A 24,173-nucleotide genomic window follows, 5' to 3' on the forward strand; every position below is an offset into this window, starting at 1 on the left:
GTGAGATTTTATGCTGTACGACTATGCAATTACTGTGTATTAGTTTCCCAATAACAGCTCCAGTTCGTTCAGTCTTTAAAATTGGCTATTACTGAAACGAAGTAAGCACGCTCGTTCTCGGCCATAAATAGAGAGAACCGATAAGGGTAATGTCCGCGGGGGGAATAGGCGTATAACGGCAAATAAACTTAGTTATAGATATTGGCAACTGGCTCTTAGAATGCTATTTCCTATGCTAATAACAATTTTATTAAAATTACGTGTACTGAGCAAAGTTACAAATGAAACATAAGCAGTTTCAGTTTGAATTTAGTAGAAATGAATGTCGTAACATGAACGTGATAAGTAGATGCTAAGAATCTAAATCGAGTTCTAATGGAATTTTCCTTACCAATCATAAGAGCTAAGTTCAGTGCTGAAGCTAAACGGTTCTAACGTGACCGCTTTACCTCTGTGACTAACGACAATAATTAAAAAGGTTTGACTCTGAATTTCCCTTGTAATACCTTCCAGCCCGGAGCTGTTATTGTTAATGTCGGTGCTCATTTAAATAGATGTCTACCTGTTCTCTACGCACATTTGTACGCCGAGCGCCAACGACGTAGGCAAATGTGGCTGAAAAAACGCATTTACTGTGTACTGCCATGTTGCCGTACGACGAAGCTTTTTAATTATTTTGCGGAAACTGGATTTTGCGCAAGAATTGAGCGAAGCGCTTTTATTATTATTGGTAACTTTATGTCGGTTTTATGTAGAGCGCCATATTTAGGCAAAACATTCGTAATCTAATATATTTTGTCAGATTTTACATTCCGTATCTAATCGGAACGTTCCAACTTATAATAAAAGTAATATTACCGAACTTTTCAGAGGAGAAACGCGTTTGAAAAGTTGATAAATATAGTCTATAGAAATTGCCGAGTGAAATTTATTTGAAGCATTTCAACGGTCAGTGACGCGACAATATCAAGGTCCGTGCAGCAAAATATGGGACCACAAAGCTTATGCGTGTCACGGCGCTGATTGATGGCGCCCGCGTCTTTGTGGGCCGCTTGCGCACCAAATGTGTCTCAAAACGACGCTCTTCGTTGACAAAAATCCGTTTAATATAGCTGACGCCCGTCAAATATTGCGTCGTATAGCTTGAATTGATAGATTAAGGAAAAGCTTATTTTATTAAAAGTGTGTTAGTAGCTTTAAAACTCATTAAGAATGTTATCTGTTATGGGATTACGCTTTTATTATAATACCTTAACTTCTAAGTAACCATCTGATATCTTAATAAGCATAAATTAATTTCGTAACTCGGTTTAAGCTTCATATTAATTTGTATAAGATTGTCAAGTATTCTATTTGAATATTGTGAATTGAAATGGAAATGCAAATACGTATTAACTGCAAGGTAAATTGGATTGCAATAAAGCTTGTAATCGCTGAAATGCACCGAGTTGCATGCACACAAGTTCCGGGGCGACTAAATAAAGCTCACTACGGAACGACAAACGCTTAGAACGCGATGTTGTTGTCGTGTTTGTGTTACATTAAATTATACGAATGCCGGGTTAGGTCTGTTAGGTAAACATTTTCCGTTACCTACTCCATTGTCCGCGGCCCGGCTTACTCCGTTCATATTTGATTAAAATGGAAATTTTATGAAAATTTACCTGCCGTGTTGTAGTTAGGTATGTGTATAATACGAACAAATTATTATGTTTACGTTTTTGTTCATCTACAAATAACAACATTTGCATTGTTACAGGTTTAACAAATGGTTGAGTTAACAGAGAACATCTCTTCGGCCGAAACATGATTTGGGTAAGTTACTCGTAGATTTTATTCTTGTGAGCTTTGAAATGTATTAATGTGCGTAAATAGGTATAGGTACTTACATGAAACCTTTATCTAGTTGCCGATCGGAGGATGAGTATTAGTACGCATTTGATTGGTCAATGCCCATGCGTGGTTGTGAGTTTAGGAAGAAGACAGCCATTTTAAATTTTTCCTTTTTTTTAGCATGATATTGTTTAATCCTTTTTACATAAATCTATTGGTCTATTTATATCAGCCGATAAATGGTCAATCACAAGCGTACTTTTCCTTATCCAGTGACAGTCCTTTAATGACAGTGGCGGCGCGCGCGCGAGAAGGGAGCGTCAGGATAAGGCGATCGTGCGCGAGCGCGTAGCTGTGCGCGTAGCGCAGAGGAGCTTAGATTTAAATAATTAATTTGTTTAAATATTAATGAAAATTTTATCTTGTCGTTGATTGAAGGATAAGAGTATTAGTACGCACGTGATTTGTCAGTTGTGGACCACGTACGGCACCACCCAGCGTGGTTGTAAGTTTAGAAAGAAAACAGCCATTTCAAAATTTCCCTTTTTTTCTTTAGCAAAATGATCTTTTTACGACATTGTTTAATCTTTTTATAACGTATAAATGAAACCTATATTATTATCAGCCGATAAATGACCAATCACAAGCGTGCTTTTCCTTATCCAGTGACAGTCCTATAATGAGTGGCGGCGCGCGCGCGAGAAGGGAGCGTCAGGATGAGCGCGGGGCGCGCGGTGCGGCGATCGTGCGCGAGCGCGTGGCGGCGCGCGTAGCGCAGGAGCTTAGATTTAAATAATTAATTTGCTTAAATATAAATGAAACTTTTATCTTGTCGTTGGTTGAAGGATAAGAGTTACGCACGTGATTGGTCAGTTGTGGACCACGTACGCACGGCACCACGCAGCGTGGTTGTGAGTTTAGGAAGAAAACAGCCATTTCAAAATTTCCTTTATTTCTTTAACACAATGATCATTATTGTAATCGATTGGTCTATTTACAAACCTCTCTGCTATTTACAAACAAAACTACTTGCTGATGTCAGCCAATAAATGGCCAATCACAAGCATACTTTTCCTTATCCAGTGACAGTCCTATAATGACAGTGGCGGCGCGCGCGCGAGAAGGGAGCGTCAGGATGAGCGCGGGGCGCGCGGTGCGGCGATCGTGCGCGAGCGCGTGGCGGCGCGCGTGATGCGGAGCGCGCGCGTGGCCGGCGGCGCGTCGCCCGCGCCCGCGCCTCCCCCCGCCCCCCCCGCGTGATGCGCGCGGACCGCGCCGCGCTGCTCGCGTGGCTCGTGTGCTGCGCGGCCGCGCTGTCCTCGCACAAGTACAGCACGCGCGTGGTGCGCACCAAGTACGGGCCTCTGCGCGGGATCGTGGTGCACTCCCATCCGCAGGTCGAGGCCTATCTCGGCGTGCCGTATGCTACGCCGCCTCTCGGTAGTCTTAGGTGTGTATTATTTTTTACTTAGGCTGGGTTGCGCCATCTTACTTTAACTTTGAAAATCTGTCAAACTCCATACAAAAAACGTCGGCTAACGTTATAGTTACCGTCAAAGTTTGGTGGTGCAACTCAGCCTTAATTACCGTCTCAAAATATTGTTAAGAAAAGCCATAATCCACATAAGTAAATATTCTCAAATTCTTAGGTTTCACGCAAAATTTACATTACTCGATAATGATGAATTCAAATAACACTATGCCCTGTTTCCCCTGAGCAATTGACATGGAGTTTGTATGGTAATAATAACACATGCACATGAAACACTGTTTTAAATTCATTTGGCTTAGGATCATTTATTACCAAAAGTTGTTCCACTTGAAAAACTTGCAGATAACCAAAATAGTCCCTGAAGACTAATCCTGAAAGATAACGTAGTGTAAGATAACATTCACGAAGTTCCTTTTGAAAGAAGTAAAATTTATTTCCAGTGCTTCTTAAAATGTTTTTCAGATAAGGTTTTGACGACTGAAAACATTATAAAAATACTGTTTCTATTCTTAGCTTTGTTTGTTTAGTGTATTTTGATGACAATTCTTCAAATCAAACGTTTTCAATGTAAGCAAACAACAATGTTAACATCCTTTGTGTTAAATTGTGACTCTACGCTTGGTAGAGTGTATAAAGAAAGAATATGGACTCCTAAATCATGATTTGGTTCGCTTATTCAACAAAGCAAACTTTTTATGTAATATAATAGTTCTATTACGGTTTTCCTCATATTATTTACGTAGTAAAATACGAGTACAGTGTTTAATCGCCCCAATATAATATTACTAGGATGTTGTAACTTTTATTAACATGGCCCAAAGGGTATAAACTGAAAAATATTTTTCACATCCACATTACTTACCTGGAGCAATGATGGGTTTAAACCACAGTGTCCACAGGCGCCCCCCGCCGCGGCGCCTTTGCCTTTTACTGGCCTTTGCCTTTTGCCTTTGTCTAGGACGAGGATCTACGATACCCTAAACACCCACACCTCCTTTTTGCTGCGTCACTGGTCACAAAACTGACAAAACCCTTTGGCAACCAGATACATGCGTCGCAGTGGCGCAACACTCGGCTGGCGGACGCGTTGGGGCCGCCGTATCAGAGGCGCTTCTCGCGGTGGCGCTGCTGCCTTTTACTTTTCTCCTAAATAAAGAACTGAACAGAACAGAACTGATAGAAACCCTTTGGAAACCAGATACATGCCGCCGGTGACGCCGTCGCAGTGGCGCAACACTCGGCTGGCGGACGCGTTGGGCCCGTCGTGTCCGCAGGCGCCTCCCGCCGCGGCGCCGCGAGACGACGCGTTGCTGGTGCACCCGCGCGCGCGCATACGGCAACTGGAGCGATTGTTGCCCGTCCTGGCCAACCAGAGCGAGGATTGCCTCTACGTTAACCTTTACGTTCCTGTTAACGGTGAGTGCTTGTCAGACAAACCGTTCAGAGAACGTTTAAAATAAGGCGTGTAATTATAACAATACTTTATGTATTCCTATATATTGACAATGAGAAATATTGACTATTTTTAAAAGTCGTTATGAAAACTATTGTTACTGCAACGAATCAACTCTTGGTCTATGTATTACCTAAATAAGTTTGTTGAAAAATAATATTAGCGTCTGTATTAACTTAATTCCAAAATTAGGAAAACATTTTGTGCAACAAGATGTAAGCAATGTTTGTTAGTTTAGACGCAGCTTAGAATTGTCTTTAGGTTACATGTAGGTAGCATTTACGTACCATTAAATTATGCCACGATGTGTTGTTAACTCACCTTAAAAGTACTTTTTGTACTGAAGCATTCTGACGCAAATATTACGCAATCACAAACGAACTTTTTGACACCGAATTACCGAAATGTACGTCCGAAATAACGGTCACAAAACAAAAATGAAAATTCGCAACTTTTACGCCCACGTTAAAAGCCCACTTTTTAAGTAAACAATTTCCGGTACTTATTTCACAGATTTATGGCTACAAAAGGCGCCTTTTAAAATGATGTCAAAATGAGTTAAATCATTTGTGTAAGTGAATGAGTGCGTTGCTAAATGTGAGGTAATGACGTCGGCTTGATTGTTCCCTCTGGTTCCTTGGTGACGTGACATCTGATAGCTGGGAACAATAACATCGGGGTAATGGGGCGGCGGCGCTGATTCGCATGCGGTCCCGCGGAGCTCATTAATCCTTGCCAGACTGTTCATTCATATTTTATTCACGTCATTTCTCTACTAATTCAGTGTCCGTTAAACAAGCCGCTTCTCAAATATGCAGCGAGCCCCGTGAAGATGTTGCGATCCCTCATAGAACTTGACTTGAGTGCGGGTTTATTAGAATTTGTTCTGAGTGGGTGCGAAATATAGAAGTGTTGCTGTAAACAAGTAACGCAAAGTTCTATTAATAGAAAAAACGTATTCTCACTTATTTTAATAACCGAAAAGTAAATTTTATTTTAATAAAGAATACAAATACATAAATAAGAATAAATTATTAACAAATAAGAAGCAAATAGTTATAATGCTAATGGGTATATTGGAGCTACTTCCTGTCTCTCTCATATAAAATCTAAGTAGGTACCTACCTGTATTTTGTGTTATTGCTACCGAAATGCTACTAGTTGTAGTTACTATAAGTTATGACTTGTGTCCGTACAAAACTCTTTGTTACTGATGTGTGTCTACAGAGCGATATTTTATCTCAAAGTGCTATCAAGAACGGGAAACGCGGAACGAAGATTCATCGCGCGAGTGGAGCCGGCGGGCATGGCGTCGAGGCCTCAATTCCGTAGTGCATTGCAGTGCGTGGTGCTCCCTGCAAGCAGTGCGGAAGTGAGGCTAAGACTGTCTCTTTCGACGTGGCTGGACAATGCGACAGTGCAGAAAAGAAGCTATTTGTTCGAGGATGATTTATGTTGGTTAAGATTATGAAGAAGCGTAAACAAGAGAACATTGAACAACAGTGGATATATTTATGAAATATTCGTGAATAGATAGGAAAAATACTGAAAAGTAAAAGGTGCGTGTTTGGAGCTTTACAAATGAAAAACGACCGTTATTCCAAACCCTATCGGTGTACCTAGTTCATTCCACCAAATCCGAATACTAACCGAATGTACGAATGAATAATAAAACCAGGATTTATGGTCAAATATGTAATGTCCGACCCTATTCGGGAAGCGACGCAAAAAATGAAAATCACACTCCATTTATCACGCCGCTTGTTCGCGGCGTAGTAATGCTAGTCGGCTGTCATTGACCTTGTCGTAGTCAATGAATCGAGGCTAGCTTTTTGTTAATTACGTAAATGGAAAATAAACAAATGACTTTCGTTGATGAAAAATCTTCGTTCACTAATCGATTGCTTCACTAGAAATTCTGTGTAAATTATTTGCTAGCTTACGGAAAAGATAAGAATGAGATAAATGAATAGAGTTCTTTCGCTTCTGGAAAATCCAATGCATTTCGAAGGATATCCTCATCCTTGCGCTATTTTCGCTCCAGTTTCATTAGATTAGAATTCAATCGGAACCGTCAGCGGCACTCGACTCTTTTCATTCAAACGCTCACACAATCTTGTTTGCTACATTTTAGTATCTTCGGTTTCATATTTCGTTAGCTTTTACCCGTTTGTTTGTGGTGGCTATCTATACCGTACCTCGCAATCAAAGAAGATTCTGCTACATTCGATTAATATTTTGGTAAAACCATCGGTTCAGAAATTGTTTGTATAAATAAGCAACTGACTGTCCGTAGTTATGTAGTTTAGTCTTAGTTTTAAAGAAAGATTATATTTTGAGTACCGAACTGTTAATTCGACTAAATATTTATGTGTAAAAACCTAGTTTAAAAATCATGTTACCTAGCCAAATCTATTAAGATTAAGAAAGTTTTGGAAAGTTCTTTACTCGATGTATGACGTAGAATATTCTGTAAGTGCGCATTTTTGGTCCAGAAGTTAAATGGTTTTATTTTCGAGGCACAAAAGAGTCGGAAGTTCACTTGTACGAAGCCCGCATCGACCTCGTCTCGGTCGGCGTCGTTAAGGCGGTCCCTGATTTAAAATACGGTGTAAGGGCTTCAAAGGTGCCATTGCTTTGGATTGGGGATTCATTCATGTTTGTGCACCTACTTTTACTTATTAAGCATGTGTGCATGTGTGGGTTTCATTAATTTGTCACGTTAATGAGACACGCCATTACAATTAGGAAACAAAACCGCTACGAGTGTCGGTTTATTAGTTCGTTGCGTAGATTGCTAACTACTAATTAAATTGGGATGTACAAAGGCTGGAATTGTATCAAATTGATTCTTTGTGTATTATCTAACTAGGTACCTATTACTTAGATCTGACAGTCGTTAGAAAACTAATTATAAAACAATGGATGTAATTATCGTATTTTCTGTCGTATATTCATGCTAACAAACAAGAATAAGACTAAGTTCCATAAATGAAATTGATTGATGTTTTAGTTAATTAAATACGTGTGTAAAATAGTCGTGATAAATTAATTAGTGTCTTGCTGGGCTCATGTATGTTAAACATTTCATACCTACTCATAGATTTCCAGTACTAAATTTTGTTAAAAGAGTTTAACTGTGTTATTTGGAACTCAGGTGGTGAAGGCGAGGGCGAAGGCCCAGGGCTCCCGTGCCTGGTGTTCGTGCACGGGGAGTCCTACGAGTGGAGCTCCGGTAACGCGTACGATGGGACCACGCTCGCGGCGCACGGCAACATTATCGTAGTCACTATCAACTTTAGATTAGGTGTATTGGGTAAGTGACTTTTAAGACATTAGTGTTACTTAGTATTAGTGTACTCTACGGGGTCTTAACGGAGGACGGTTTGGTGTTCTAAACGGAGAATTGTATAATATGAAACTAGGGACACACACACACACACACTCGCGGCGCACGACTTCTATACAGATTCGTCTGATGATGACCTAGTAAAATCGTAAAGGTCGCAATGGCATACGTCCAAACTCCTTGGCCACTCGCCTGGCCGGCGAGAAACTTCTTTTTAATTTTTTGTTGTTTTCGATTGTCTCTTGTTTTTCTCTTCACTTTTCTACTTTATACCACTTTGAACCAAATTATTATCAGTAAATTAATGTAATGCTAGAGAATTTATTTACAATAACAAAAATCATAGAGAACGAGGAAACACGGAGAACGAAAAGAGAAGTAGAAGCTCATCCATAATTATACCCCAGATTGTTGCATTAGGTGAGTGTCGTTACTAGTCGTTTAAATTGCGTAAAATTCCTGTAATCCTTATCAGCAGAGCTTCAGTGAGGTTCTTACAGTGCGTACCTAAGTAATTTTTTGACAGTTTTAACATTTTGATGCCATTGGATGAAGAAAAAACGCGTGCTTTTTTCCTGTAAAATGCACATTTTTGACTTGCGACTGTGAGAACTTCACTGACGATGATAGGTCTTTTACAGTTCCATCAGTTGAATGATGCTACATTTGGGATGTATTTCAGGGTTTCTTCTAGTTCGTCGTCTTGTACACCCTGTATAACATAGTAAACGTATTATGTAGTACACACAAGGTCACGTACAAGTGGGGCCTTGTCAATGTGTATGTACTACAAGACCACGTTAACCGCAAGATGACATTATCGTAGTACCATTGATCTAAGATTAGTCACACTGAGTAGTTGCTGTTACCAAAAAGCGATATAAACTTTTCAGATTTCTTCTGTTGTCTTCTATGTAATATTATCTTCTTTTAATAATCGTAATCGATAAAAATTCGAGGGAAATCGATGAAAAATTAATGACTTTGATATTACTAGCTAAAAATTAAAAAGCATCGTAAATCGTTTATTTTATTTGTATAGAGAACTATAGTGTCTGGACAAACCTCAAGAGGATTTAAGACACTATTAAAAACAAACTACATACCTACATAGGTGTCTATAAATATCCGGTGTAATAATTTATTAAGTTAAAATTATAAATAACGTTGTTTCTACTACGAGTACTATGCCATTAGGTACTTTTTCGATTATCTGTTAGAAATTTTCAATATAATACGTCCTATATACCTACTTTATTGCCATTGATTCGATTTACGCCGTTTCATATTCAATTCAGTAAACCTGAACATTGTAGGTAGGTACTTATTTATTAATGTAATTAAGCGTTATATACTCGTATAGCAGACAGCGATGTTCTAGTTAGTTGTCAATTTAATTAACCGCAGTATTAATTAATGATGAAATATACCATTCGTGTAGCGTGTCACGTTGGTAAAATACGCTTCATAGTAATCATTTGGTCGTTTCACGGAAATTAGAAATTTGGAGAATTGTGAATGTATTTATAGATTTTAATATGATCCAAAAATAACTTGGCTTAATAGAAGTGTTAGTAGTGGTAGTAGGTAGTGGAAGGGTTTTAGATCGTGGCAATGCTCGTCGCTAGACATGATGACCCACTCACTAAATTGATATTTATCAAATCTATTCCGAGAATTCAAATAAATTTAATGACATCTGATAAAATAATGTATAATTGACGTGGCGTGAGCGGTAAAAAGTAATAAGAAATTTTATTTTTTCCACTCAATTTTCACATTTTTAACGTCAAATAAATGTTATCACGCTAATAAAAATTATTTTAGAGTTGAACAAAGCGTAATACACAATATGTATTAGTTTCGAAAATGTATTTGTCATTTCATTAAAACCATTAAAATAGCCGTATTTTTGGTAAGATAGTTAATATTATGACCTTTGATAACATTAATCTGGCAGTATCTATGTTGAACTAGTTAATTTTGCACAAATAGTAATTAGGTAACATAACCAGCTTTTATGACGCCAAACTTTTGTCATTAATTACAAAACGGATGTTCATTTGTACGTTTAAAATTTTATTTGTGGCGGGAGTTGGGAACAAACAACATCTAACTATCTGTTTGAAATACTTGTTCCTGTTTTTTCTTTTTGTTTGTTGTGACAACATAGATAATGTAATCAAACTTCCCGAGTCTCCTTTGTGAAGAAAATTTCCGTCGAAGTTGAACAAATAAGCGCGTGAGACAATTTGCACCTTACGCGAAATAAAAGCTAAAAACGCGACGGTATTTATGCCGACTTAGAGCTGGCACTGAGACTCATCGCAATAAGTGCCCATGTTTTATACAAGTAAGCTTCTGAGCTGTTATATCGTAGTAGTGCATAAAATGAGAAATAAGATGGCACTTTGTTCACTTTAAGAAAGCTATTTCTTAAAAGGCGAGGCAATTTGAAAACTCTGTTTTGTAGCTTTCTGCTGAATTACCTATAACAGTAGCAATGAATAGGAGCTTACATGTATATAGAAATTAATATTGCGATTTGAAAAAAAATTGTGTCTTAACATAAAATATAGGTCAGAGAATTTCGTTAAGCACGATGTTAAAGTAGACCCAAATGCCTCTTCACGAATGACTTATTCGGAGTTCATAAGAAGCCCTTGTGTTTTTATACGGCTATATTTTTTACATAGATTATTCGACCCCACTTTGTGATGTAATGTATGCTACGTTCGGATAATATGTATAGAATCTATCGATTTATTATTTTCACTGTAAGTACGAGTGATACGAGTGATGTATGATATAACATACATAGGTACGACGAGTTGTTTTATTCGAATTAAAAGTAGGCCTATTTTATCCAAGCTCGTTTTTTAGATTTCATTTCTTTTTATCTTTATTTTGATCTTGCCATCATTAGGCTAATATTTTTAGAACTAATTTTGTTAAAATGACAAATATTTACTCTATTGTTCTGTGTATCCCTTTGTTACCTATAATTATTATCAAATGTCGTTTTAATGGCGTGGGCCTAAGTAAGAAACCTTTTGCAGGTTTTTTAAAAACTGGTGCTAAGGGGTCGGCGCAGGGTAACTTCGGGCTAATGGACCTGGTGGCAGGGCTGCACTGGCTGCGGGAGAACTTGCCAGCGTTCGGTGGTGATCCTGAGCGGGTGACCATCATGGGCCACGGGACTGGGGCGGCACTGGCCAATTTTCTGGCCGTCTCTCCTGTGGCGAGAGGTAATTATAATACATACCTAGTTAATCGTGTGCTTGAATCGTACGATCGTAAAATCGAAAATAATTGTTGTAGCTTAAGGTGGAGTAAAACGTAACATAGCATGTCAATTTATATGTCGTGACTTCACTTCACCCATAGCTTTAAGATATTTGCTGCGTCGTCATTAAAACCTTGGCTACAAGAACTAAATTAAAACTAGCTTAGTAATTAATATCCCATTAAAAAATAAAAAGCTGGAAAAAGTTGATTAAAAGTAAACGCTATTCTTTTAAAGTCTTTGTGCACCTTTCCCAGCATTTGTTTTAACAGTTTAGCCACGAAAGATTTATGCGCTGCTCGCATTTAAACCGCCGTGAACAACGCAAAGTGTAAATAATGAAAAAGTATAATCTAATTGTCGCCGCAGACACGGACACGGAACAAGACCGCGGCGCGGGCGTGAGCCCAGCCTTAGCATTGTCCGTAATTACACCATTCCGAGCAGATTTCATTATTTCGTGTCACCATCCCGTTTAGATCCCTGTCACTTGATGCGATTAAAAGGGTCACATCACGAGTGCAAGAGGGAATCGTCTAAAGCGCAATTTAAAAATAAGGTCAACATCATTCTCGACTTCCTTAAAAAACTCCCTCGGAATAACGGTCGAGGAGAAATACAAATGTTTTCTTTGGATGAGATTTCATTATCTCTGTGATCCTTGTTCGAAATGACAAAATTAAATTAGGTTATCTGTTTCAGAACTACTGAAGCGCGTCATCTTGTTAAGCGGGTCTGGGCTGAGTTCGTGGGCGTTGCAGAGGGATCCACTCGCGATAAAACGAAAGGTGAGGCGGCACTATTTAGGGCTTCTGTCACTTGAATTATATTATAAATACGCGAGTGGCAGAGTAGACTCTAAATACAGAACATTTTAGTAACAAATGGGTGGATTTTTATACTTTAGCTGATTGTTTCTTAAGTGGTTTATCGTAAAATTTATGTTCCCAAAATGTGGCTTTGTGCATAAACGCACGTGTAAGCAATTTTCCAATCATAAATACACCTTAACACTTGACCTTCACTGCACCCACCTTACCCACATCTAGCAGAAGAGTACGCAGCTTCTTTGTCAACAGGTAGCGGAACATACAGGGTGTCACGGAGACCTGCTAGAAGACGACCTGGCGCCGTGCCTGCGCAACAAGCCGCTCAGCGAGCTGCTAGCTGTCAAACTGGACCCGCCGCGGTTCCTGCCCGGATTCGCGCCTTTCGTCGACGGCACTGTCATTGTTAATCCGTCCTCTGTAAGTATAAATGTATATCCAAATAACTAATTAGTTTGTTCGTTCGTTTCAGCCAAATAACGTCCACAGCTGGACAAAGGCCTCCCCAAAGGACTTCCACAAAGACTAGCCATGAGCTGGCCGAATTGAGTTATTCAAATCTGTATAGAATAGAATTTCGATTCACAATATGTGCTATATTGTCAAATGCTGAGCTATACGCAACGGGGACGTTCACGTGACAGAACAAATATCGATATTTAAAAGTGCGACACAAAATCATTTGACATGCGGTGGTGCTGCGTCGGATCGCGATGAATCGTGATTTAATTATGACACAGAAAATATTGGGTTTAGATTTCGATATGACCGATACTGTTGAAGATTGAGTCAGTGTACCAAATAACATTGAAAACGTTTTGGATGACTTAATACATTCTGTGACACATATTAAATAAAAAAACCGAAATATAGTTAACTTGTCCCTATTTTTAAGTGGAGATTTGTAATTTCGGCCGATTTGGTAAGATTTATGCTATTTTGTTTTGAAAATTCTATTTGCGATTAACCCATTCAAGGTTCTTGAGTGAATTGATCACAACTTACATGAATGTAATTAAGCGTAAGTGGATTAATTCTCAACATTTCCACAAGATTAGAATCTCAATACTCGTCTTAAGTAATGTTAGTTGTTAATTGTTGCTACCAGAGTAATTATATTCGGTTCACATCCATTTGAGCTCGCTTTAATCGATAGTATTCGATACATCTTAGGATTAATCACTTAATAATGAATCGAGCAGCTGGATTACATAAGTAATTGTTACGGCTCTAGATCCTTTAATATCTCTCCCTCCTCCACGTGGCCGTCGACCGTCGTCGACCCACCTGCCGTAATGAATCTGTACCAAAATACACCACTATTTCATTACTATTGTATGATACATTTAGTCAGCCTCCTTAGAGAAATAACGAGGCAGGTAGGCTCTGAATGAGCTACAAAGTTATAATCGAAAAACATTGAGAGTCCAATTCAATTGTAAGTCACAACAACTGTTGTAATCAAATCCACTGATTTGATTTTATTATAACTATTGTTGATTCAAAGATTTGATTAGAGAATAGTAGTTTACTTTATCGAAAACAAAGATTTATTATAAAGGTTTTCAAGAATAAACACGATTGAAACACCAGTGATAAAACGGCAAATAATTACTCATACATATATCGATAGTGTTGTTAAAAATTATTGTTCATTTTCTCCACCAAATCCAGCTTTGACTTGGAATAAAAAGGAAAGAACACTATTTTAATTAGTGACAGGAATGTCTGTTGGAAAATTTGTCTCGTTAAGATTGGAGTATCGAATTATATCTCAACGAAACATGGTCTCAAAAAGCGTTGATTGGTCTTACAATTGGTAGAAGTTGTTATTTTAATGATATCGTTAAATTTCTGTTTTGTAACTCCAGACTAACTAATTAAAAAATAATATAAAGTAAAGTAAAGTCGTTAAGATGCATTATCCGATTTTGTTCAATTTAATAAAAATAACGGTTTATAAAGATTATCTGGAATTCAGTCTAAAGACTGTCTGGAGACAGTATAAAGCCTTCGACCTAAATCTACTACTTTTATATGCACCCTACTGCCAGGGGTGTTACTGTGAAAGAGATCATTTAAAGCTTACCCTACACAATGGGACGTGTGTTGTTTACCGTTAATTATTGCTTTACTTTCTATAGTAGCCTACCATTATGAGAGACAAATAGACTGGTTTTGTTTATTATTCCAATTTCGCAGATCTATTTATTAGATTTTAATTTTAATAGACATTTTATGGTACAAAAAACTTCATCTTTAAAGATATTAGAACGTCATAATATTAAGTATGCTGCCTTATCAGTATCAGAGTAAATACAAATGAGTAGGTCATCTTCATAGAAACGCACGGGCGCGGTTTGTATGTGTGCGCGCCAACACGTATGCGGCGCGCACGCACACACTGACAAAATTTAGCGGGGATTAGCGGGGAGCCAGTCGTGGTTGCGCCGAATTTTGTCCGTGTGTGCGTGCGCGCCGCATAAGTATATTGGCGCGCTCACATAAAAACCGCGCTCGGTGCGTTTCTATGAAGATGACCTACTCATTTGTATTTACTCTGTCAGTATTTAACAACCTGTGAGGGCATTTTCCACACAGGAATCGCCAATTCCGAGAATCAATAAGGCGAAAATAAAAAGAAAGCTTTGCTTAGTTTGGGACTAGATGCGTAGTGTTTAATTTCCAAGGATATTTTATTTATTTATTATTTTGTTTAGGCGCCGCCCCCGACCGACAGCTCACGACTGGGCGCGGGCGCCGCCGCGGTGGCCAACGCGGCGGGCCACGAGCTCGCTGACTTCTCCCATAGGGAACTGCTATTCGGACTTACTACCACTGGTGAGTATGGATTAGGTATATTGAGTAATATTATGTTGGAGATTTATACAGGGTGTTAGGTAAATGGGTATATGAGCCGACACTAGTCCATGTTAACATGGGCATATTAATGGTATGGTGAAGTCAGAAAATTGATATCTTCATTTTAATTATTTTAATATTCATACAAATCGGATTTTATAAAATTTATTTTGTATGAAAATAAAAAAAAATAAAATGATGATATCAAATTTCTGACTTCACCATACCATTTATATGCCCATGTTAACATGGGCTAGTGTCGGCTCATATACCCATTTACCTAACACCCTGTATAAAAAAGCTATATAATGTAGATTCAAGTTGAGTGTGGAAATATAATAAGATCAGAGTCAAGCTTTATAGTTATAAAAAGCTTTTGCTTGGCAGATGCCGTATAATAGTACGAAGATTCCGTATAGTAATAGTATGAAGATACCTACCGTACCGCATCAAATTAAAGATACTTTATTCTACATAATTATTTCTTACTGTAAAGAATCTAAACATAGTATGCTTTATATTCAGGCTTTTCTATTATAAAATTTCCTCCTGCCCTAATACGGAATGTAGAAAAATTTATGAATAAAACGTAAAACGCTTTCACTGATAAGTTATCAGTTGACGTAAGCAAATATTTACATTGCGTTCATTTAAATGTTATGGTTCGTGACACGCAATTTTTCTGCACGATTCATACACGCGCTTAACAATACTGAATTTTGTAATAACTTACTATATAAAGTATTAAAAAAATCAATAAACTTTTGATTTACTCGATTAAGAATAGATTTTCTCTCACTAAAAACTTTCACATAAATACAAAAATCTTTCCTGATACACTTTAATAATGTATGTTGTAGTATTGCATTATTATCAGGATGCGCACAATACACCAATGAGCCATTCATGTTATTCATTTGTCAGAAATAATGGCGCGGTTCACCAATACTTTTCCATATCATAATGACGTGATTGTAGCTATAATGACCTACTTTGTTCCGAATGTTTTCCTTTAATGTCGACAAACATTTACAAGACTGTAATTAACTTCTGGAACTCGGGTTAATCTGCGATCTTAATAGGCAGGTCTCAAGGAGTTATTAATAGTGAGTTCTCACATGTCTAACTTAGCTCGTTTTCTGCGGGAATAAATTAAGAGCTTAGGTGCTTTCTAATCCCACTTAGTATGCGTGGGTGCGTTCTCTATGTAAATTGGCGATGGCGTTGTTGCAGAATCGTACCTCGAATTCAACGCGCAAGACTTGGAGTTCGGCTTCAACGAGAGCAGGCGGGACCGAATTCTGCGAACGTTCGTGCGGAACGCGTACTATTACCACTTGAACGAGATCTACTCGACGCTCAAGAACGAGTATACGGACTGGGACAAGCCTGTGCAGAACCCTCTTAGTGTAAGAGACGCGACGTTGGAGGTAAATGCCCATTAAATTAACCCAATTTTAGCTTTTTATCTTAAATATGCATTTTTGGGGTCGATTATAAGAGTATTGTCGAATGTAGGTACACATAAGTAGTGCTATTTATAGTCTACTGAAATGAGATCTATTGTACTTTGAAGAACGGTCAAAATGTAAAGGGTACGAGGACAGTGAAGGTAGGTAAGAAGATTTCAAAATAAGGTATTATTAAGTAGTCTAGAATGGTTTATACGTACATACGCAGGTCTTCTAAGTGTTGATAGTTATTGTATATGTTACAGGAAATGTATGAATTCTAGGAATTGTATACTATTCCTAGGAAATGTATACAATTCCGAAGCTATTTAGGAAATGTATAAAATATTGCTTCAGAGATTTTTTAATACGCACATATCCTAGGACATGTATACTTTTCCTAGGATTTTTATAGAATTCCAATATTGTATTAGGAAATGTATAAAACTAAGCGGCACAAGCGCGGTCGTGTGATCGGGTGCCCCTCAGTACGCCTAAAATTTCATTTAGCCAAACCACATTGGCCGATAGGTACTTTTAACTCACAACTATTATTGTTTAGCCTGAAAGTTGTTTTCACACTATTATACTTTGGCTGAAAAAAATATTTGCCTATTGGCATACCTTTCTTTCGTCATCACGCATATTACGCTGAAGTATTAGAAAACCCTAATTTTAACATCTCTTTTATTTAACTATTATTGGCATGAAGGTTTTAGTACTCCTGTAGCTGGATAACAAAGTCTCGGTTAGGTTAGGTTAGACTTGCGACCTAACACATACACAGCGGCCGCGGCGCGATAGCGCCATTTAAGTTTCGGAGAAAAAAAAGAAATCTTAATTACATTTCCGATTGCTGTTTAGGAAATGTGTAAATTTCCTAGGAAATGTGTCTAATATAATTTACATCACACATTTCCGGGTGATTTTAGGACTTATACACAAATCCTAGGAATTGTATACAATGACGGATTTCATACATTTCCTGTAACATATACACGGATAGGCGTACTTTTATGTACAAAAGTTTTCGTAAAGAAAATCCCGTTGGAAACCCGGTTCTTAACTGAGCCAGCTCCACGTGTAGCTAAACATGGCCTTTGTGTAAGTAAATGGCTCTAAAGCTGCTCTTAAGCTGTTTAACCACCTATTGTTTATATTCGTTTCGCTTCAGAAGCTTATATACTTGAAGAATATTTTTTGTCTGTTTTCGTGTTTGATATTTTAGACTTCAATAGGATTTCAAGACACTGCCCTTGAGGTGAAGGGCCTCTGATAATCTTATTTTAGGTCTTTTACGACGTTAATATTTTGAAATGTTTATTTTTCTACAAAGCCTTAGTAAAAGTAGGCGTTTGTTTTGTAAGGGACGAAAAATTCGTATTTATTTACCCGAAAGTATTTACTTACAGCCCACGTGAATTACTAATAGGAGTAGAATAAAAATTATTTTTGTGAATTCTCCACCTAATTTTATTTACGATGGTATTTCTATTAACCTTTTGAATAATTTTACGATGAAATTGGATTTAAATTCGTTATGCTAGCTTTTAGTCTGAGCTTAATAAGTCTGCCTACCTATTTGTTTAATCTGAGTATCCTGAGGTTTTAGAGTAACTTTTTTATGAATAAAACTTATTCACCTATAATTTAGTGCAGTCAAGAACCGCTTAAGCAAAAAAAATTATAAGCATTGACATTTGCGTAATTTCTTGCCGTGATGTTTCAAGTTTTTCAAATGAAGCTTTTCAGCTACATTTTGTATTCATCGTGCGCGAGAGTCATTAACTCCCCTCCTCGGAGGCCATGGCGTCGCGAGGACAAGCTATTCAACCTATAATGCAGCCAGTATCTGTCAGCTAAAAGTCCCCCTAAGTCTTATTCTGCTTTAAATACATAGGTAATATCTGTGCAAATGAAAGGAAAACTAAAGCTACTAGTAACCAAAATAACTTACCTATATTATTGTGACCAATATTTTAAGTGTCCTTTGAAGTAGAACCTTAGGTAATCATAGTGTTCAAGTCAGGTAAGTATTTAATAGACAAGTTATACCTAGTTGATGACGGCTGCCCGCTGGAGATAAATGTCAATCTGATGTGCAATTTATACTCCGAGTCAAACACCCATGGTGAACCACCCAAGGTGAAGTACATTTAAGCATATTTACTACGGTAGTCACGGTACGTTAGCTCAATATTCGTATACAGCCTCAACCTCTCTTCAGTTATGTTCGTATGACAAATGATGCCGTCATAGCGGATATTAAACCAGTCATGGTGCATAGTTGCCGCTGACGTACATGATGTATCGTTGCACGCTTTGATGCAAGTATTTTCTAATAAAAACTTTCAACTGCGATCTTGTATTCATCGCGAGCATCATTAACCCTTTGTGCGCGGAGCACGGTGAGTCGCGGAAACCACTCGAGGCGTAAATTGAGATCGCCTACGATAGAGCGTTTCGAGAGCGTCTAGTCAGCTGACAGTTATCTATTTTCTGAGCCGATGTCACCGTCATCGATAATGTTCATGGATATAATTTTGGAATATTTTTTAGACACCATCGATTGGATCGATTTCAGAAGAGCATCAATCGTAGAAAAACTTTCACAGTTAATGCAACTGTAGTTAATGTTTTTATGATAGACTTTCAATAAATTCGGTGCTAGTTTTAATATAATAAAGAATAGTGCGAGTCGTATGAAAGACATTCATATAATTACACTCAATGAAAGTCTGTACCCCCATGAGATGGTACCAACAATGTGTAGCACCCTTAATGACAATACAAGCGATACAAACATTCCCGAATCACGTTTGCATTTACAAGTTGAACAATGTTTTCAATTAAATAGTACAGAGAGCATCTGCGGCACTTGAAGTTTACTCCGAGACATCGTGTGTAAACGCTCCTGGCTCTTGTTGGTTAATGAATCTCTTATGTTGCCTACTTTAAAGGGTAATCAACTCTAGCCATATTTACGTATTTAACGGATTATGAACATCGGTAAATGTGCTCTATGAATTAATTATAAACATAAACATGTTGGATACTAATTTATCAGCCCACAAATATTTAATTTTCTGCTGATTACGTTGCTTCACTTTTTTATTATGAAAATACCATCAGTCTAAAAATTTTAATTTCACCGCGCGTTGAGCTCATTATTAATTTGGAATTTAACGACAAATTCTGTTCCATTCTTTTGTTTATATCTTATTTTCTATTAAGTCTGGAAATAATATTTTACACAACATAATTGAAAGACGTCTCTCTGTTAACTTTCATAATTGAATATCAAATTACCTACACTAATGATAACGATTCTGCTAATTAGTCTGAACTCACCTAATACTGGGTACGGGTTACTAATATTCATTTTCCTCGTATGTAAATCGTAAATTAGATGCGAAACAATTTAGAAAATCTTTATTCCAACTTACATAAGCTCAGCGCTGCTGAAATATCTAGAAATCTTTTAGGAGAAGCATTTTCCAACGTCAGGAAATATTTGAAAACTAGATTGTGTGCAGGTGAACTAGGAAATTCCGTCGTCACACCTAATAAATTCCTTCTTCCTGTTAATATGAAAATGTCTCCAGGACGGGAGCGCGGCATCCGGCCTACTGCAGCTTTATCTCGGCACAATTTATTTTTAGTCACCTTATATCCTTTGAAATATTTCCGAAGATTGCTTTTAGTAGTGTAATTTGTGAGAGATGGTTTCTTGGCATGTTAGGATTTAAATCTTTTTATATTTTCTTTCTTAAGTCATACATGTTGGGTTCTGATTCTTAAAGCAAGTGAAAATTTATACATGTAGAGGCATATCGACTTATAATATTTTAAAAATACGTACCTACCTAAGTGTTTTTTATTTGAAAACATTTAATTTAGTTCTTTTCAATAAATTTATTCCGTCATTTACATGAAAAAATAACGAAAAAGTTGGTAAAAAAAAGTGTTAAGAGTTGCTTAATCATAGTATAAGAAAACAATGTGATATTCTTTACAAATAACACATAGGGTAATGTTACAAATTCCTATAGTTTTTCCCACATAGTTTTAAATTTTCCACATAAATCTTTCTATTTAAATTGAAATGGTCGGCTAGATTTAATTAATAACCCCGCCGGCGAAGGTCTAGTCTAGATGGTCTGCTTAGTGTGCTAACGATCCCCGGCGGATACTCGAGCGGGTCATTTTAGAAAATGAACTTTTCTAAATTGCCTGTTTGCTGTTTTGGGAAACGTCTACAGCTATTACGTGGTTTCTACTCTTGAGTGTCTTCGTTTCTTGTTCCTAAGTGAAAATATTGTGTCCATTAGTATACTTTCAGGAAAGGTACAGTTTAAAAGAATTGCCTATCAAATGCTAGGAAAAATATCGTGCTATTGTTTATTTGGAGTTAAAGGCTTTTTCGGGAGTCCATTTATCAATAAGTAAACAAGTCTATATTTTCTGTATGCGTAGAGTAGTAATATTGGTCAGTATTTTGCGTATTTTTGTTTATACTGTGAATTTTCAAATAAATATAGGACCACGGAGAACCGATATCGAAGCAATTTTGCATAGTCGCAATATAAAAAAACATTTTTATTGAATAATTGAATTCAGTTTCCAAAACGTTTCCTAGCTATGTATTTTTGACATACGAGTGTAAACTAACACTATTGTAAAAAGTGTAAAGAAGTCTAAACTGAAATTGTAATGAATCTTAAAAAAAATCTTTAGTAAAAGGTTAAGTAACTCGAATGATTTTTGTAACAATAACAGCGTTGTTTACATTACCCGTGCGCATATTAAAACCTCCTTTCAAATAGGCACACGTGATGTACTTTTGTTCAGCTGTCATTTGTTTCCAGGTCCTCAGTGACGGTCGCACCGCCGCGCCGCTCATCAGGCTCGGTTACCTCCACGCGCTGCGCGGGGGCACCACGTACTTCACCCACTTCCACCATCTGTCGCAGGACAAGGACTACCCCCAGGTGGGAATGTAAACACGCAGATTATTTATACTTCTTTAAGTTCATTGACTCATGGATTAGGAGCGGCTGTTTTACGAGCAAGATAAGAGCTGAGAAAAGCGTGGCTTACTTACTTCATAACCTGATTTTAAGAAGCTTACTTTATCCAATCTGTATTTTAAATAAAGGATTATAGTTCCAAATACCTCCAGTGCCTTGATACATTCAATACTTAAGCACATACAAATTGGATTTCATAGCGGGATTAACAATCCGAGATAACACCAATGTTAAACTGTGTGTTAAATTGAAACTACCGCAATCCCGGTACACCTGTACACACCCTGTACTTGGCAGAACGGAATGCATTTGGGGCATTCAGGCATTGATTTACCTATTAAAGTTCTATGCGGAGACTTAAAGGATTACTCCCGGTTTTATCTCGATCTCCGGATATGGATTTGGTCCGGATTGGGGTTGTCAAGCGAGCAGAAATCTCTTGTGAAGGGCGTGCGCCGCCGTAATTTATGGACGGACACCCCGTAATCAAATTGAGGTAAAACGGTTTCCACATTTTTATTTATGGGGCGCTGGTGATAATGGTGCCTTATTATAATCCCGTGAGGTTTTCCAATAATGGAGAGAAAAAGACAATTTTTTTGTGACCAATAATTTTATTAGGATTTTTAAAGATTTGATTAGCTATGATTTAATTTGAGTTATGGAATGAAACATTACAATAACTAAGTTTAGGACAATGGTTCTGAAACTTAGTTGCGTCTCCATTTTACTATCAAGAATTCTGCTTTATTTATGACGGATACCTTATTCTATTAAACCAAAATTTCACTGTTCTCTAATTATTTAAAATAAACACGCAAAACTCCTCTGTATTTCAACAACGTGTGATCCAGCAATGCTATTTACCGAAATGCTTATCTTGCAAAGTGTTTTTGCTGCATAATTTTAGCCACAACGCCGGCACTAAGCTTCTAATATTTACAACTACTAGGAACACAAAACGCCGTTGTGGCGTCGTGTTGTTATTCGCATATCAGTGCAAAAACAGTCTAAAACGTAAAGCATTATGTCACAAGTTCGTCTGTTTACTCCTAAAGGTCGCAAATCGACTAAGTTGTGTGTAGGGTTGCCAACATTTCATCAGCGAAATATAGTATTTTCCAAAATAAGGTGTAAAAAAATATAGTACATTTAAAAAAAATATAGTATTTTATGGGAAAAACAAAAAAAATAGACAAATATACATTTTTTAATTATTTATTTTTATAAAAACTATATTTTTTTGCAGTTCTTGCGCTGTGTAACAGTTTTTTGTTTAAAATAAAAGTGTAATATGCTTTGTCACATTCAATTTTTAAATTAATAATATAAATCAAAAGCTCATTTTTTATTCATGATACACTACTTCTGTTTCTTTCTTCTCGCCACTTCGAATTCTTAACCGAAAATATCCTTTCTGTAAATGCCGAAGTGGCGGGAATAGAGAGCAGGAATGAAATTACTTCAAATAAATTTGGTAAGTCATTTTCAGTATTTTTTAAAATATGCTGCCATTTTTGGCCTGCAGTTTTGTCAGTAAAGTCACTACAGTCTTTTAATTTGGCAAAGATTTCATTCATTAACGTTATTTCAGAGTATATAGGTCGTCCATTTTGATACTCAATTTTTCTTGTAAATTTAGAACTTCTAATATTGTCTCACAGTCATTAAATAAAACCTCCTTTTTTAAATTTAATTTTTGGATTTTAAATAACCAATTGCTTTCACTGAAATCAAAACCATTTATTAAGATAGTCTAAACATTTATCAAGAAATAGCAAAAAAATCTTTTGCATTCCATAACTTTCTGTGGGGGGATTTTGCTTCTAATGATTGCAACATTTTTTTTGTTTTGTAACCAAAAGAAATATATTTTTTATGTTGTTCTAGCGCCGATTTTAAAACTGACATAATATGTTGTGATAAGGATAGCGACATGCAAATTTTAGTTTTACAAAAGTAATACGATAGAGAATAATACAAAGCAATAAAAACCACCTGTTATAGGGGCATTTTTTGGAGAAATTGATCAAATAACCAAAAAAACACGAATTTAAAAGCAGATTTTTTTTCAAAAAGTTTAATTTTTTATTATTTGTTGGCATTTTCTGGGTATTTTATGTATTTTATTAGTATCGCCTATTATTTAGCATTATTATTGTTTTTATTTTATCAGGATATACCTCTTAGTTTAAAAGTTATTACGTTTTCTTTACGAAAAGTAATTGGAAGAAAAAAAATTATATAAAAAATTTAAAAAAAATCTCAAAAATTTTTTGACCTCTTTTTTCTCGAAAAAAATAGGTCTAGTTTCACATATTTTCATATGTGCACTTTATCGTGACTCACACTGTATATTTTGGGGATCTTTAGTAATCCAGTCATACTCTCTTTCCCACTCCGGTTTATTTTATTTGGAGTCTTTTTGGTATTTTTCGTCTTTTAATCGGCGTTAACGGCGCAATAGAATTTGACGCACTTTCGTTATCACTACCACTTTCCATACCTAATTTATATAAGATTTCAACTTTTCAAAAGAAATAGCAACATCTAGTTGAAAATGATTCTGCCGATAAATAAAGCAGACCAA

The 24,173-nt window shown here is 36.9% G+C and overlaps 1 protein-coding gene and 1 long non-coding RNA gene across 2 annotated transcripts in view; both read left to right on the plus strand.

The window, feature by feature from the left end:
• LOC135088317 (uncharacterized) overlaps window positions 1-2,979 on the plus strand; it is a 49,334-nt gene extending 46,355 nt beyond the window's left edge. Inside the window, exons 2-3 of the long non-coding RNA XR_010261010.1 lie at window positions 1,760-1,815; window positions 2,917-2,979. This is a non-coding gene — a long non-coding RNA (uncharacterized LOC135088317). The remainder of the gene's footprint in view (window positions 1-1,759; window positions 1,816-2,916) is intronic.
• Window positions 2,980-3,092: 113 nt separating this feature from the next.
• LOC135087898 (neuroligin-1-like) overlaps window positions 3,093-24,173 on the plus strand; it is a 29,577-nt gene continuing 8,496 nt past the window's right edge. Inside the window, exons 1-9 of the mRNA XM_063982742.1 lie at window positions 3,093-3,283; window positions 4,524-4,741; window positions 7,936-8,094; window positions 11,187-11,375; window positions 12,116-12,201; window positions 12,493-12,660; window positions 14,961-15,081; window positions 16,336-16,532; window positions 21,422-21,544. Coding sequence (XP_063838812.1) covers window positions 3,093-3,283; window positions 4,524-4,741; window positions 7,936-8,094; window positions 11,187-11,375; window positions 12,116-12,201; window positions 12,493-12,660; window positions 14,961-15,081; window positions 16,336-16,532; window positions 21,422-21,544 — 1,452 coding nt within the window. The remainder of the gene's footprint in view (window positions 3,284-4,523; window positions 4,742-7,935; window positions 8,095-11,186; window positions 11,376-12,115; window positions 12,202-12,492; window positions 12,661-14,960; window positions 15,082-16,335; window positions 16,533-21,421; window positions 21,545-24,173) is intronic.

Source organism: Ostrinia nubilalis, chromosome 3 (genome assembly GCF_963855985.1).
Source record: "Ostrinia nubilalis chromosome 3, ilOstNubi1.1, whole genome shotgun sequence".
Classification (NCBI taxonomy): domain Eukaryota; kingdom Metazoa; phylum Arthropoda; class Insecta; order Lepidoptera; family Crambidae; genus Ostrinia; species Ostrinia nubilalis.